The following is a 17,953-nucleotide window of genomic DNA, read 5'->3' as shown; positions in this document are numbered from 1 at the left end:
TCAAAAATCCTGTTTTTTGACACAGGATCAGTAGAATTCTGAGGCAATTGGGATATCTAAAAGCAGTTCAACCGAGGGGTGGGTAACACAGCAAACAAAAAAACTCTAACAAGTCCACAAAACAACAGCCCAAAAACTAGGGGCTGCCTGCCGCTCAAAGAGCTGCCTGGAGGACCCCACGCTTGCAAAAGCAGAGAGGTAAATATCCCCCTGGCACAAAGTACAGAATGTGAGAACAGGTGATGGTTTGCATCTCAGTCCTGCAGAGCAGACAAGAAAGAGCTTCAGTGGAGGAAAGCTATAGATCAGGATGAACTTATCCCATGGAGCCAACAGAGCATCTACTGCCACAGTCGGTACCTGGAGTCAGAGCTGCACAGTTTGTGGTTGAATCTGAAAGCCAAACAACCTACATCTGATATCCCCAACCTGCGACAGATGTTTAAAAAAAATGCTGGGCAAAGACACCATTCCCTTTGGTCCAGGCATTGTCAGCTGAGAAAATCTGCCTGCCAAATGTCCATGGCTGAGATGTGGATGGCAGAGGAAGCTGGAATGTTAAGTTCTGCCCAGTACATAATCTATCCGCTTCTCTTAGCGCCGCAAGGCATGTGGTTCTTCCCTCATGATTGAGGTATGCCCTGGCATAGCATTGCCTCACTAAATCCTGATCAAATGGCCTTGCAGTTGAGTGCCCCAATATAGATGGGACAATCGAATCACTTGCAGTTCCAGTATGTTGACAGTGAGATAGGCTACCTCCAGCAACCAAGTCGCTTAGGATAGGGTGTCTAGGACTCATCTTTAGGTGGTCAGGCTTGATTATCAGGGGCATGCGATTGACCACAGATAGCACCTTCTTCTCCCACAGACAGAAAGTTGACTTGCAGCGAGTGGAACTAAGCAAATGGGCCTGCCTCAAATGAGGCTGCCATCAAACCTATAATTTTCATGCAAAAGCAGAGATCTGGTCAGCTTCTGGACTGTAGAGTCTGAACTTGAGAATGGAGAGGTTGGAGCTTCTCTTCTGGAAGCAAAGCTCTGGACTAAGCAATATCCAGTCCAAGACCCATGTACTCTAGTTGGTTCCAGCACCAACTGTTAAGGTTCAGGATATAACCGAACATTTTGTAGAGTCTGAGAGGTTGTCTAGTTATCCCATTATGGGAATGACCTGTGAGCATGGTAAGGCTAGCACAGGGGCTACAACCTTGGTGAAAACTTAGGGTGGGGAGGACAGACTAATTGGGAGAGCTACAAACAGGGGGTGCTGTGTGCCCACAGCAAGGTGCAGGGAACATTGTTGCGCTGGAAAGATAGGGAAATGAAAGTATGCATGCTTGATGACGTCCACAGAGGCCCAGAAAGTCATCCAGATGGAGGGAGTCTATAACTGACGTGGTGGACTCCATGTTACGCTTCTGCACTCGAATGAAGACATTGAGGACTTTCAGATCCGGGAAGGGGTGAATTCTTCTTTTAACTTTGGGTATAGTGAACAGGTTTGAGTGGAAACCTTGAAACGGTTCACCTTTTGGAAAAAGGTAGTGGTTCTGCCAAAGCAGCATGGTGGTCAGTTAGACCACCGGTGGTTAGACTTTGAGCATAGTTTGGCAGATTTTACAACCTGAATCCGGATTGAGGCAGAAATTGAAGCTTGAGATTGTATCCCCTGGATACCACATATTTTACCTATGCATTCAAGATGTTTTTGGTCCACTTGATTGCAAAGGTTAACAGATGCCTCCATCTCCTCACTGGGAGAAGGACTTGTCTGCAGGTTTGCAAGATTTGGGAGTCCAATATCTGTGATGAAACTGGGTCCCTGGTTTTCGAGTTGCACTTAAGGGCCTGGGAGAATCAACTCTTTTTTAATTTCAGAAGCAGGAGGTTTTCTAGACTAAGGCTTAGGTTTTGTTTTGCTGGGACTTTCCCCTAGTGACATCTTTGATAAAGCTGTCCACAGAGGCACCAAAGACACCATCAAAAAGCAAGCACTGTGGTTCTGACCAACATTTAAATAATTCTCCACATATTAATAGACAGGAGTATGCTGAATATGAGGTGTACAATATCCAATAATCAATCAACACACTTGTACAAAGCAGCAGGCATAAGTTCTAAACACTCCAAAACTGAGAGATCAGTAAGGATGGTGTCAAGTTCCGTGGACATCTATTTTGTCAAAACAGCCAAGGTCTGGCAGACATGGCAGGTTGCAAAAGCTCGCTACATGCTGAGTTTTGGGTCACAGGAGGACATTAGTATATGTCCTCCTGTGACCCTAAAGAGAACTATGTCAACAAAAAGTTTGGCCATAATTCTCTGTTAAAGCAAGAATTGGATGGCTCCATGACAGAAACTGCCCACATCTTGGTAAATGCCTCCTCCATGGGATATTGCTTAGCAAAATATTGACAAAACAATTTGTGAGGAGTTTCCTAGCCTGTATAAAGATAAGTGTTAGTAAGGAATTGACTTTTGACAGTCTTAGGACCTCTAGGGAGCCTAAACTAATAACCTAGTGTTTTCAGACACAGGTTGCTCCAGTTTTAAACATGTGCGCATTGTGTCAGTAAGAAATGGTAGGGTATCCTTAAGCCTAGCAGTTTGACAGGCAGTGGTAGGTCTATGGTCTTGATTTTGTTCATAAAATATAACATTGCTGTAGAAATTTCCTCCCTGTATAATTCAGGTGGGGGGGGGCAACACTTGAGGGAGATGGGAAATACTTAGAGGACCATGTGGACTCAAGTAAGGGACAATGACCCAGGCTGTCAGCATCGGCAAAGCCCTAATTATCACAGTTGTAGTCCTGCAAAGTGCTCTGTGCCAAACAAGGATGGCACTGAAGTACAGGAGAGTGCCACAAACTTCATGGACATAGTCCCAAGGAAGTCTTCAGGGATCAGGATCATCCCAGTGGCTATGTCATGGCCCTGGCCCTGTAAATAACTTTGTTGCTGACAAATTAGTACCCTAGGTGTCTGGGAAGCACCATTAGCAAAACCTAGTGTCAGAGGATCAAATTACAGGCAGGACCCACATGTTCATCATGGAATGATCTGGGTACGGCCTCCAAGGCAGTGCCAAGGACTAGTTGATACAACTGCACTGGGAGCTCACCTTGCAAGGAAAAAAGAATCTTGATTAAAGAAAAATATTCCTGTCAAAAGTAAAAAATGTCTAGAAAAAATGGTTTAACTTTTCTCTGAGTAGAAAAAGAGTCCTATTCTCAGAGGACACTACCAAAAAACTAAAACATCATGGGAGTGAGAGGGAGTATACTTGGCCGGTCAATTGATTTTTTTTCTTTGCTAGGGTCCAAGTCCTCCTGTAGATAGCAGTACAACCCAGTTGTCTCAGAATTCTACTGATCCTGTGTTCCTTAATTAACAATTAAAAAAAACATGTTTTCTGATATGTTGCTGCATAATATTTTATAGTACGAAGGCAGCAGGTCAGATAAACAGTATGAAAAATATGTTTTCCAACAGGGCTACACTCTTTTGGACAGGAAGTGCTGTATTAGGCACTTCTAACACCCATATTTATTTACAAATACAGTACTTAACACTGTTGAGCTATTTGCTGTAACCTTTACATGATATTTGCCAAAATATACTGGTGCAGTGAACAAAACGTATTGTCTACGTTTGTGAATATATTGACCATATGCTAATGCGATGATCTTTTGATCCAGCTGCCAGCAATCGTTCTTCAGGTATAATATGATCTGAAAAGGCCACACAGTGCACACTTGCTGAATGGTACTGGAGAACAGCTAATGGCTTCATCTTCTTCCACCCGAAAATTCGAACGCGGCAGTCCCAGCCTGCAGCTGCCAGTATCTTCTTGTCTTGTCTGATTGCAACATCAGCAATGCCTGGATTGACAATTCCCTGGGCTTTACAGATCTCAAAATCAGAAAAAAAACAATACAAGGATCAAAGAGCTGAACATAATGTTACATAGCAATAGTCAAACTGAAGGAGCTTTCAAAATTACAGGTTAATCAATAAATGTTTAGAAAGGTGCACTATCACTGTGAAAAAATGTTACTTTCTCTTGGAAAGTGCTGCTGCAAAGATTCCAAATACAGAGATATTAGCTATAATGGAACCTAAACAATTCACTTCCTTATTTTTCTATTTTTTCTTTACTAGGTTATTAGGTCACTGTGGGCGAGGGGCCTGCCTGCGCAGCCCACGCCCCCTCCCGCCCCTGAATGCAGGTGTTTTTTCGTTGCTAGATCTCAATGAGCTCGTCATTTGAAAAGTAGATCTCCAGATGAACAATAGTGGGCGCCCCTGGGCTATAGCATAGCTTTGTGACATTGTCTTCAACAGAAAGTATACCATTATACACTTAAAGGACAATTAAACCTTCGTTGATTTTTTTTGCATATCTACTGCTAGCGAGTAATAGATTTATGCAAAAACATTTTAAAAAAAAGTTAATAAAACGGTTAAAACTTACCTGTGCCTCTGCTGCACACTCCCGTCCGAAGATCTAAAGATTCTCAGGCAGCCTCAAAGGATCATGGGGCGGGCGCTTGAGCAGTAGAGATCTTCGGCCAGGAGAAGAGACACAGGGTAAGTCAATGCAGGCAGCGTTCACCCGCACAGACTCCGTGGAACAGGAGTCAGCGCTGGATCAGAGACCGGCACCAGTGCTGGAAGGGCTCCTGAAAACTACTGGAAAAAGGAAGATGTACTATAGCCAGGCTATGTACTGAATATTACAGGCCTACGGATGCATTGTTTTATCATTATTATACTTTACTCCAAGTAATGCTTATTAGAATGTATTTATTGATTTTCATAATGGAACTGCAGTTGGACTAAAGCCCAGGGTTATGTTGCCGAAGAGACTACACACAAGCATGCCAATTGGAACATGAGAGGAGTGAGCCACTGTGCTCATTTCCACATGATGTCATTAGCTCAGGTACCTGGAATGTAACATTCCACACATCTGCTTTGCATTATTAATGGATGAGTGGGAAAGGAAACCTGAAATCATTCACTATCCCTATCATTTATGTGGGAGGCACATCTATTTATTTTATTAATGCTCACTAAATACCATTTAGGGAAATACATTAGATAGCACATGGAAATGATCAAATGTCAAAACTGTCCAAAAGTATTCAAAAGCCAACACATACTATCATACTACCACTAAACACTACTAAAAGAAAAAAAAGTAATACAAATAATAACATGTATAAATAATTTAACACATCATAAAATGTAATTTTATTGGTATCTATCTACCAGTAGCTTCCTCATTTCCCACCCTCGGCTTATATTCGGGTCAATACTTTTTCCCAGTTTTTTTTGCTAAAATTAGGTACCTCGGCTTATATTCGGGACGGCTTATACTCGAGTATATACGGTATATAGATTACTAATACAGCAATACCATTGGGGAGAACGTAGCATTATAAATGATAGATAACGACATAATAAAGTAATTATATATACCGTCAGATTTACAAGTATTAAAGTATATGTGAAGCCAACATTTTTAATTTTCAATTCAATTTGTAAATAGTTATTTCAACTTGGCACATTTTACTTTTTGTCAATATAAATTAGGAACATATTTATAATCATTTTAATATATCTTTATTTGATCAATTTTTATATGCATGCTGCAAAATACTGAACTGGAAAAATATATACCACACGTGCTACATCCACACAGAAAGTTATCTAAAATTTTACAACCTAATTTCTACCTTTTTAGTCTGAAAGAAGTTGTCTGAATGTCACCAAAAATGGCCACAGAGTTTGGTTTGTCATATACACAATCATAAACAAGTGTAGGCACCTTTACAACTTTCATGGGTTAAAATAAACATAAACAAATAAAACAGCCATACTACATATTTTAAGGCACTCAATCAGAACTATGATGTTGAAAGTAGGCAATGATGAATTGGCAAAGGGCTGCTAACTAAACATTCTTGTAGCAGCAGGACAAGTATTGTATGGCTGAATGGGTAGACCAGATGGGATGGTAGTTTTTACCTTGAGGTTCTGCTGCTCGTCAAGAGTCCAGACACTCAGTATTTTCTCAGAGGATCCTGAAACCCCCTTGGCATTCATGCAGTCAAAGTCAAGGCTCATAACAGGTTCCTTGTGGCACATAATTCTGCTCATTATTTTCTGTTCTAGGACATTCCAGAGGACCACAGAGCCGTCTTCATAGCCAACAATGAGCAAGGGACTTGACCCCGAATTAGGCTGTTGGGTAAATAATAGCAAAGAACATTAACAGGGTTATTCACAAAAGGGTTAAGGGTCAGCTTTTTTGGCCTAGATTGTTCACTTCTCCTGCCTTCTCCAAACTCTTCCCCCTTTTGTGAATAACCCTGAAAGTCATTCTGAAAACTAACACAGTATATAGAAATGGAATTGCACTTCTAAATCATATAAATTAAGACATTTAAAGTACCTGCAAAAATAACACCCACCAATCAAATGTATATGTTCCATGTAATGAGGAAACGTGGCTCACCTGATAAGCAGCTATAGTTGTCTTTCTGAAAACTAAAAACATCATGCAAGAACTGACCTGTTTCCTCCTCTCATCTGGTGTACCCTATTGTTCCTTGATGCTTCAAAGAAATGTTGAATTGCTTACTTGTGTAAAGCAAGTGCGCTTGGTGATTTGAAGCCAAGCACTATGGGGTGATTTATGAAAAACTGGAGCAGACAAAATCAGGAGTATTTGCCTATGGCAACCAATCAACTTCTCTCTTTAGTATGTTCAGTGAAGCTTTAAAAATGAAAGGTGGATGCTGATTGGTTGCCATGCACAGCTGCTCCAGATTTTGTCTGCTCCAATTTTGATAAATTCCCCCATGTATATTTTAACTTATATACACTGATTGATGCAAGGAGAATGTAAAGTTACATTGGCGGTACATGCCATCGGTCACGGCTCCCCCAAAATCATATAGAAAAAAGGAAATATAAATTCTTAGCTGCAAAGCCTGCTGGAGTACGTATTCCAGAAAAACCACCATGGCATCATAATCAAGAACTCTGTGCATCTACACCATATCACGTGACCCAAATGATGAAAAAACAAACAGTCTTTAAATTGTTTCTTCACATTAGTTACTACCCAATGTCTATATAAGATTTTTTTTTCTTTCAGGCTGGAGTTAAGCTAAAAAAAAAACGATCAAGTGAAAAACGTCAGCTCTAACTAAACCCCATCAAAAAAACTAAACACAATTCTCAATTGTTATCTAGAACAAGAATATTGTAAACATATATTTTACTAAAAAAGTATCTGACCAGTTGTGAACAATGATTGGTATAAGTGAAACATGTGACAACTAAGCCAATTCTTCAAGATGAACTTAGAATAAAGTGCGATTATATTTTGCACAAATTAGTATGGTGGTCCTTTTGTTCAAAATAAATGCTTTTACTGAAGGGTAAACATAGCCTTGGCCACTACTGTAACCAATAAGATATAATTTGATTAATGATGCCAAAGGTCAAAAGCCATGACACACTGACCAGACACCTCATTTATTTTAACCTCTGAAATAACTCAAAGGAGATGGAACCTTGGTGGATAGAGTGTCAAGTTTCAGAGAAAAGGATTCATCATCTCACCAGAGTGAATTATAATAACCAGTCAGACAGGAACTGGTCAAGCCAGGATAAATATCCCTAGGGAATGTCAGGTTTAAAGCCTCAGTCTGTTGTATCATAACTGCCATACACTCAGCAGAGCTATGGAATGAATTGGCTATAATGATGTATTCAGAGAAGTGGTGCTGTCATTTGCTTCCCTTACATGTAGATTTCTAGGAACTTTATTTTTCATTCACAACTACTCACGTGCCACAATGTATAAATGGCAACAACTTACTCATGTAATGACAAAGATTGTGATATCAAAACAAGACAAGGTAAAGAAAAGTAGGACACGATATTGCTCTTTTCCAGCTGATCTATTATAAAATGTTGTATATATTCATTCATCTGGCCGTTCTGCTTTTTAGAATTAGTTTGCATTTTTTGTTTATATTTGTGTGAATTCTCTGCTGACATGTTTATATTCACTACTTAGTCATGTATCTCTGTTCACATTCAAATTTGTTTTACTTGTGATTTTCAAATAATGTTTTGATGTACATTAAAAGAGCTAATTGTTTTGCATTCAAAGTAGTTTGTTGAGAAGACAAGAAACAAGAAAGTATTACTCAAATTTATTGGGGCCCCTTCCATGTCGTTCCATAGCAGGGGGCCTCTATTCCCAGAGCACACTTGTAAATAACATCACAACATCTACCTCCCAGGTGTTTACCTCCTTGATGGACCAGAATGTGAAAAGTGAAATTTAGGGATGTTCAGATACCAAGTACCGTACTCGGTACAAGTACAGATACTTTTCCAGCTCCAGGACTAGACTAGAGAAAAATTCAAAAGTTAGGAGGCAGCGGTCATTTGTAAGGAGCACGGAGCTCCGGGGATTTGTACATCCTCATTTTAATACAATATTGTTTTTTATAAATATATAAGTAATGCACAGATACTATTTTCCACTGATACTGATACTTGTCCAAGTACTCACAGATACAAGTACTGATACATTGTTGTTTATTGTCATGTGACAGTTTTTCTAAAGCAATACAGACTAATGATTTCAGGACAGTGGTGGAGCGCCAGAGCCAGGCCCCAGCTGCAACCCTGGTACTTCTCATGAAAATGCCAAGTATCGGCACTGGTACCTGAACTGGTATTTGGACATCCCTGGTGAAATTAGGTGGTTTTTGTGGAAAGCCAATGATACAAGCACACTATAATGCCAGATCACACCAGCTGCTAGATGCAGGAAAAACATGCAATTTCAGTGTTTTATCCTGAGAAAACCCAGGAACTGCACAAGTTTTCAAAGAATTGTATCTTAAAGGAGAACTATGAGGTGAGTGCTTTTCACTCACCTCATAGTTCTAGCCAACCTGTGACAATGAGACTGTCACAGGTCGGCTCAGTAGATCGGGAAGTGAGCGAACAAATATCGGCCTTCGATCACTTCTCGATCCTGTCACAGCTCTCTGCCGTGATAGGGGAGGGACTGGATTCCCTCGTCCGATTCTCCAGCGCTGACTGGCGGAACGTACGGGGGAGGGTACACACTCACGCAGCTGGGCGGATCCAGACATACAATTGTCGGGATCCGCTTCAGCTGCGGCGTCTCAGTATACCGCGGTATGCTGAGCATAGGGTGACGGGAGGACGCTAGTTTGTGTCCTCCCGTTACCCTAAGGCCCTAACCCCATAGTTCTCCTTTAACCTTGTTATTGATGAACCATTTTTTATGTATTTAAAATGCATTTTATTGACTTGAAAATTTACGTAAGACTCCCAAAACTATGGGGCATATTTATATAGTTACACTATAAAGTAAAAAATACAATACTTTTTGCACAACACACACAATATAATCTCCAAACTTCCCTTTAACTATAAAAGAGGAGACTGTGTTGAGTTTATAAATATAATACCCATTTTTTTGTAAAATATAAAAGAAGAGGTGACGACGTCTAAATAGATACCCAACATGCCCAGGTTAAAAATTGAGTGTCCGTTAAACGGCGATAAAATATGGTAACTCAAATTTGTTCATAGGCGACGCTTTAAAAGCCTGTACAGGTCATCAATTTAGAGGTATCTGTTCATATTGGCCCTAGAATTACTTATTTAATCTTATTTTTTGTAACTTTACTTAACTCCTATCACATAGGGGACTTACAAGCCCCCTATGTGATAGCATACTAGTGGTGACAGGTACTCTTTAAGGTGACATTAGGGGTCAATTAGACATCTAGTGTCGCCTTTCCACTCCAAAAAAGCTATTGGAGCACTGATGGCGCTCCAATAGCTTATTGCCTGGCTTCTCCTGCCGAGCAATGACAGCGGAGGGACTGGAAGTAATGCAATCAGTGTCGCTTCCGGTCCCATTCAGCAGGGAGGAAATTGGCGAACGGATGTCTAGGCTGGGCTGCACTTCACCGGCCCAACCCGGCAGTCGGTTTAACACATGTAAACAGAGTCGCTGCTGGGAGTCTCTTTAAACCCCGCTGCCAGCAACCTATGACATACGTTGGTGGCAGCGATAGGGTTAAGGCAGACCTAAACCCAATATATAACTTAATCCCTTCTGAAATTGCTCTACTTAATAAAACATCCGGCAGTGGTTCTATACATGTCCTGGCCTTGGTACCGGCAGCTTTACTGTATTACAGGTTGGGAGATGTGAGCAGGTAGTTTACTACTCAGACCAAGGCAACTAATCAGTGGAACTACCTGCATACACATCCCACCCAGCACTGAAGACTGCAAATAACACCGGGACAGGACACAGAACTAGTCTAGACTTGCTGACTGGTATGTATTACATGGCTGATTTAGCTATTTTAAATTAGACAGAAGAGGGAGGCATGAGAACACTTTAGGTTGTGTATTAGTTCTAGGCCTCCTTTAATATGACGTTTAATAAACTGTGCTGATAAGTCCCTAGTGAGGTATTTATTAAGTGGTGAGAAGTCAGGTAGGAGCTCAAAACCATGAAATATTTGGGCCCTTCTCTTGAATTCACCATGAATTCTCGGTGATAAGTGCACAAAGAGTACCGGGCATGTATGTTTAACAAACCATGAAATTATCATTGGGATAAATATGGAGAAAGGCCTCCTAGATTTATCAACAAAGTCAGACTTGTGTTGAAGAAACACCAAAAATAAAGCAAGCAAGCGAGTTACCATTTTACATATAACTATTAAAAACTGCTGGATTGATTGTGCTGTAAAAGAATCCATTAGGGTGCTTTGCAGCATGTAGCTATTACCTCCCATCTTCATTGACCCTCACAAGGAGGTTATCACCTATATAGGACTACTTTTTGGGTAACAGATGCATCAGGAAATACGTAGGAAACATTCAGTTTCATAAGTGACTTTGCGTTCCACTTTCAACTGCTGCCCCAAATTCACACAGGATTCATTTACACCAGCGGGTGCACGTTATGGTGCATATAATGTGTACACTGGCGTGCATTGTAACAATGCATTCCAGCGTTTTTTTTCTCTTAATTCTTACCTTAAGAGTTAATTTACACCAGCCTAAAAACCACGCTAAAAACCAAGCACAGTGGGGCAGAGCGATGAGTTGTTTTTGCACAAAAGTGTTGGGGGTAGGTTACATGTTAATGTTTAATTTCAAGGGTAAGGTAAAGTGTGAAGATATAAAGGACAGTTGATACGCAGGGCACAGCAGGGGTGCTTACGGTTAAAGAACAACTCCAGGCAGAATAAAAATTACCCTCTGCACTGCAAGGGTTAACTGTTTGTTTTTGTCTTGGGTCTAAAATAAGAGAGATATATATTTACCTAATCCTCAGTCCCACCTAGCTGCTAGACCAGTCCCTGCAGCCTCTTCTCCCCTGGGCTCTGGCAATTTAATGTCCTGTGAGTCATCACATCTAATACAGTGCATTAGATGTGAGGACGCCGAGGGACATTCCACAGCCGGAGCGTAGAGAAAGGCGAGTGGTCACTGCCGCAGGATCGAGGCTCGGCTGAGTATATCTTCTTTATTTGGTCCCTAGAGAAAACCGCACAGTTAACCTTGAATTTGGGGAGGTAGCCCCACTGCAAGGGTTCATTTTTATTCTGTCGTTTATTCTGAAATCCAGGCAAACCGCTTAATACACATATGAAATACATATATGGGAGTTATTTTACCTCTCAAAAGATTTGTATTTCTGTCCATCCAGTCCTGAGATTTACACAGCTCTGCCCTCACAGCACGGTCCTGTCTAGAAGGGGAGGGGGACCTGATCTTTCTCTACAGCAGTTTCAATTTTACTTACAGTCCCCCCACCTTGTCTATGTCACACTGTATTCTTCTCCTATCAGCATGCTCCTTGGACTGCAGCAAACCTGATTGGTTCCTTGTGCTGCTTTTCCCAGTAAAGACGCAAAAGGCTGATACCAATTCAGATTCAGGTAGTTGCACTGCTTGCATTAAAAAAAAACAAAAAAAAAACCACATACATTTAATGATTTATTAATGAGTAAAGAGCTGCATTCATTTTGCCCTTTATATCTGCCTGGGGTTTAGTTTTAAATGAACATTTATTTTCAGCACCATGAGCCACATGTCATGTTGATGAGAGATGTGGGAGGTGGGGGAGTGGCAGACCTTAAGAGTTGGAACCGGTTATTTCATTTTTATTTATATTTTGTATTTGTATAATATTTTATTTTGGAATTTGTTTCCTATGTTGTTTTCTTTTCTATTTTCTGAGTATTTATTTTCTTATTACTCATTTATATGAGGATCTGTACGCTTTCAAGATATTACCGGTTGTGTGTATCTCCCTTAATCTGTCAACATTACAGTTTGTGTGTTTTAACAACATAAAAAAACCTTCATATATTATTTGAATCTGTGAAATCATGTTTGTCACCTGATTCCCTTCTATAGCTTACAATCATGAAAGAAATACCTTGAGGTCATAAAGCTTTCAACAGCACATTCACAAAACATCATGTACTGCACAATTTGTAATTTACAATATGTGATTGTTCAGAGGCTTTCCTTATCTGAACAATTACAACGTGTGTAAAACAATAAATCAGACGCTCACAATTAAAAAAATATATTAGTATAACAATGATTAATAGAATGCTGTTCAAACAATGCCATTTCATTTTCTTCCTTGCTCATAATATCTAGGGTGTGACATTAAACGGCACTTTAGTGGAACCACCCAATATTATGACATCATAAGGGGAATATTTATAAAGCTAATAATCAATTTTCATCACCAAATACCCATCCAAAGATTCCCTTTCCTTATAGCCGATTAACATTTGTGGGCTGGATTCATCCAAGCGTTTGCCAGATTGAAGTACTTTTTCATTAAGATTGAAAAAAAATTAGCCCAAAAGTGACCAGTCAGACTTCCCCATTTAAATTATGGAAAAATGCTCCTGTCACGATCTGGATCAGGCTCGGAGTCCAGTAGTTGAAACAGCAGGCAAAGTCGTGGTCAAACAGGCCGGGTTCGGTACACAAGCAAACAGTAGTAGTATAGGAGCAGGCAGAAGCGTAGTCAGAGATGAAGCCGAGGTCAGTAGCCATAAGGTATCAGGTATGAAGCGGAAGACGATGATAGTCGGTAAATCAGCAGCCAAAGGTCAGTACATGGGTAGCAGTATGAGGGGGATCATATCACAGAACCACTGCCAGCTACAGCAGAGGCCCTGGGTTCAGATGCAGTTCCTGACAGTTCCTCTATAAAACTCTATTTTGCTAATTTGGTTCTTGGCTTAAAGCCCAACTAAACTCAGTTTAAATCATCTAAATACATTTCAGGTCCATCAAAACAAAAGGTGTGCAAATCCTTACATTTCCTTCACAGCAGGGGTCTAAAACACTCTGTGCTGGGTCCGAGTTAGGATTCTCAAATCAGCAGGGAACATAAGCTTTTCTACTCATGCTGCTAAAACGATTGGTTTTAGCGTGTGGGCTGGTGTCTGTGTGTGCCAGCGGTGGGGGCAGTGCTTTGGGTTTTTACAATGCACCGTTTTCATTTTTCTGAACTTTATTGAAATGTCACAAAGTGGTATTGCATTAATTTTTATGCACCACAACAGAGAAATGGACTTCAGGTGAAAGACAGTGCGCTGCAGAAAATGCAGACATGCTGCATTTTCCACCCAGTTTGCTGGGGAACTCTCCACTCTGTTATGTTGTGAACAGAATAGAAGCCAATTTTTTTTTTATGTCCCCTTGCGAAAACCTGTGTTGCTTATATGCAGACAAAATGCAGGTCTCCGGGCATGTAAATGTAAATGAGCCATAAGACTTTGCACACCTTATGGTTTAACACACCTGGAATGTATTTTAGCTGATTTAAACTGAAAGCGCCATTGGCTTTTATGTGAAGTTCTGGCCAAGCTAGGATTAGGTCCGCTTCCATTTGAGCTGTGCAACTTCTGGTGCCTCCCAGATTGGTGATGTAAGCCATGGCATTGTCCAACTGAATCCTGGTCAGGCGGCCCTGTAACTGGGTGGTCCAGCACTGAAAGGACAACCTATAGGCCTCCATCTCCAGGAAGATGATCAGGAAACGAGATTCCTACACTGATCAGGTCCCTTGAACCAAGCGGTTCCCCAGCCTGACAGTTTGGTATCCATAGTTAGCACCTTCCAGACCATAGGCCATAAGGATTTCCCAGATTCAAATGTCGGGTTGGAGATCCACCATGTTAGAGAAAGCTTTGTCTTGCTCGACAAGTGAATGGGGAGGTCCAGGGACTGAGCCTATTTGTCTCACTTAGCCAGGATGCTGAGCTGCAACGGTCTGGAATGAAATTGAGCACAAGGAGGCTACCCTCAAGCCCAGCACCTTCATGCAAAAATGAATGGTCTGGCAACTCCTGGACTGCAAGGTCTGACCATGAGAACAGAGAGATGGGATCTTTTTCAAGGAAAGGAAGACCCTGGACAGGGCCATGTCCAACTATTCAATGCTATAAGGGGGTTCCAGCAACCACTTCTGGAAGCCCTGCAGAGTTTATGTTGTCCGATCAATGATGTAAGGCAAGGCTTCCAACATCTGTTCTCTGAGGAGAAGAAGGTCCTCCAGGTACACTGCTATGGGGAAGCTCTGAGTCCGAAGAAGAGCTAACACGGGAGTCAGCACCTCGGTGAAGACCCAAGGTAAAGGGGACAGGCAATATAAAAGGGCAACAATTTGGTAGTGTTGCATGGCCACAGCAAAAGGCAGGTAGCGTTAATGGGCAGAAAAAAAATGAGGATGTGCAAATATGCATACTTGATGTTAACTGATGCCAGAAAGTCTACCAGGTGAAGGGAGGCAATGACAAAGCAGGTAGACTCCATCTGGAATTTCTGGACCGTCAGGAACCCACTGAGGATCTTGATATTAAGAATAGGATGAACACCTACCTAGAGTGAAAAGCTTGAAGTAAAACCCCTGGAACTCTTCCATTTCTTGGTATGAGGACCATGACCTCCTGGGGAAGAGCTCACACAGAGCAGCCAGAACATCCAACTGTCTTTGGACACATCTTGGTAAGTTTGACAGCAGAAAGCAAGGAGCAAACCTCCAGCTTGTTACCCTTTGTTCCAAAACTCTGAGAGACTGAAGGGAGACAGCGAAAGGGAAAGAGAGGGGGCCCGCTTATGCCTGCGGTCTGAAGACACTAACAGTGCACTAATTTTTCCCATAAATTCCACAATGACAGTAAATTCCTCCCTGGACAGGCCAGAGCAGGGTGCCCTGGAAGGTCCAGAGGAGAACCCTGAAAGGGGAAGTGAAGGAGTCAGAACCCTCCCCAGAATCATTGTTAGGCAGTGACTCCTCAGAGGTAGACGTCCCTATGATCTGTCAATTGCAAGAGGGGAAAATCCCAGTATTCACAACTGTGGCGGAGTATGCTTGGTGAGCCAACACTGTAGGCAGCAGCAGTGGTCATTAGAGATCTGGACTCCTATAGCATCCAAAGTAATAGCAGCAGCAGGACAGCTTGTGTACCCAGGTGAGCCAACACCACAGGCAGAAGCAGTAACCCGGCGCAGTGGCTGGCAGAGATCTAGGCTCCCTGCAGAGTAACAGCAGCAGCAGGACAGCCTGTGTAGCCAGATTAGCACATGCCAGATAGGAAAATGGTGGGTGCATGCACACTAGGAATCCCAATGCCCCCAGGGAAAGGCACCGAATTAAAAAAATAGAAGAGGGCAGTGAACCCCCTCTGCTGCTGGAACCCCAGCAGTGACCCACCGGAGGTAAAAGGAAGAAACTAGGTACCTGGGCAGAGACAAGCCCTGACTTACTACCATCAGAGCAGTGGATAACTAGGCAGAGTGGTCATGCCTCATCGAAGCTTTGCCCTCAAATTGTTTCCCACCGAAAAGGAGTCTTTCAGGGACAGCGCTCTACCACAATGGATCATGGCCCTGGACTTGTAAAGCACCCAGCGACAACTTCCAAGCTGTACAAAGTGCCCAGGAGAGTTCCCCACACAGGATTCAGTGTCATAAGCACATTAAGAACAGTCCAGCCCCATGTCTTCCAGATATGGTGCGCCAAGGTGACAACCGTTTGGATAGCTGCTGCAGTTGCTGTTCACAGCTTAGGGAAACTTTCTAGATTCTTCAGCAGGAAAGTTCAGAAAAATGAAAGAGAGAAAGCATCTATTACCGAAGGACAATAGAAAAAAAACTGAGGCAGCCTAGGAGTAGGAGGTTATACAGGGCTGTTTTACAGCTTCCATCAATTTGCCAGTGTCCAGTCATCTGAAGGTAGCTGCATAACCCACCTGTTGAGGAATTCTATCACCGTGGCCTGTGATGAATAATCAAGAAAATGCCGTCGAAGATTCAGCAGCTCAAGTCACAGACTAGTTGGAAAGCCAAATCATAACCTACAAAAAAACTCATGCCTGCTGTTTCATTGTTATAAAACATCATGGGAAAAGTTGTTTCATTAAAAAAAAACACCAAATATGGTAATTCAAATTAAGTGTGCTAACCTGCCAAAGTTTTATGCACATCACCATTCCGCACTTGCTGTCTGCAGCAGGGTCCATGCAGCCTAATATCTTTTTGGATGCCAGGTCTATAACCTGTACCTGTACATAAGGGTAAAAAAAAAAAAAAAAAGAGTGAAAAGTACTTTAAATAAAAGTGGTATTTAAAAATATATATATATATTTTACACACACACACACAGGCTGGGTTCACACCTAGGCGTATTGAATATGCACGGTTCGTGTCACGCGTTTTTACCGTTTTATCCACCTCGATCGCTTCTTGTGTGGTATATACCTTGATTTTACTGCTCATATATAACATCCTCTAAAGCATGAGAAACGTCAAAGTCACAAACTAAACATCATTAAAATCCATATTCCTCCTTGCACAACATTCACCATAAAAGTGCAATCAACAGTTAGGTCACATATTTTTCACAGCAGAGCTGCCCAACTGGAGGCACGTATGAGTCCTGTCCGTGCACTGTGCAGGACTGACTTGTCAAACTGACAGCTCAGTCCTGTAGATTACACAGGGAGAGTGCAACTCTCTGCTGTCAGTGACAGACACCCTAAACAGAGCAGGAAAAATGTCTTTCACAGAACTCTGATGATTACACAGGAAAGCCTCTCTTGCCTGTGTAATGTACAGGACTCAGATGTCCATTTGACAGCTCGGTTCCACTTCGCATTAAACTCCAGAGTTAAATCTTAAAAATGCATTCCAGTACCTTAACTATTCATAAAAATGTGTCTTATTTGTGTATCACTCTGTAGATCAAATAATCTCTGAATTAGTGCTAACACTGTCCTTCCTTCTGGAGGGTGGCTACTTATGTTCCCCATGCTTCCTGTGTGTGTTGTAAAGTAGCCACCGCTCTAAGCTCGCTACTGAGATGGACTACAATCTCAATACAAATGAGTAAACTAAACATAAGATTGTAGTTTATTACGGGAGTGAGTTTAGGTAGTCCTATTAGATTTTTAAAAACTTTTTAAAACATATTTTATTAATTTTCAACAGCGTACAACAATAAAAGAAAACAACAATATGGATACATTAAAAAAAGGACAATGTTGAGTAACATAACACAGGATGAAAAGCCAGTGATGCAAAAAGCCATACAGTAAGAAAACAAAGGAAGAGTACCAATGTACTCAAATCACAATGTTAATTGCTGAGTAATGATACAAAGAGCAATAGGCCCATATGGCCACAAGATTTAACTAATAGCCCCATGGGTTAGCAGAAAACATTACTCAATGTTCTGAGCGCCATAAAGTATTGTAATTAGAGATGCAATATACAGCTTCAAACCTCAGTCTCATAACATACATTATGTGTCATCC

The 17,953-nt window shown here is 41.5% G+C and overlaps 1 protein-coding gene across 1 annotated transcript in view; it reads right to left on the bottom strand.

Annotated features, from left to right (window-relative positions):
• Positions 1-3,585: 3,585 nt before the first annotated feature.
• GNB1L (G protein subunit beta 1 like) overlaps positions 3,586-17,953 on the bottom strand; it is a 32,882-nt gene continuing 18,514 nt past the window's right edge. The window contains exons 4-6 of the mRNA XM_018556963.1: positions 16,604-16,702; positions 6,039-6,254; positions 3,586-3,917 (exon numbers count right to left, since the gene is read on the bottom strand). Coding sequence (XP_018412465.1) covers positions 3,651-3,917; positions 6,039-6,254; positions 16,604-16,702 — 582 coding nt within the window. The 3' untranslated portion in view covers positions 3,586-3,650. The remainder of the gene's footprint in view (positions 3,918-6,038; positions 6,255-16,603; positions 16,703-17,953) is intronic.

The sequence above is a fragment of the Nanorana parkeri genome, unplaced genomic scaffold (assembly GCF_000935625.1).
Source record: "Nanorana parkeri isolate BGI_ZX_2015 unplaced genomic scaffold, ASM93562v1 scaffold260, whole genome shotgun sequence".
In the NCBI taxonomy this organism is placed as follows: Eukaryota; Metazoa; Chordata; class Amphibia; order Anura; family Dicroglossidae; genus Nanorana; species Nanorana parkeri.
Note: the sequence above shows the minus strand (reverse complement) of the source record. Positions and strands in the feature narration are given on the sequence as shown.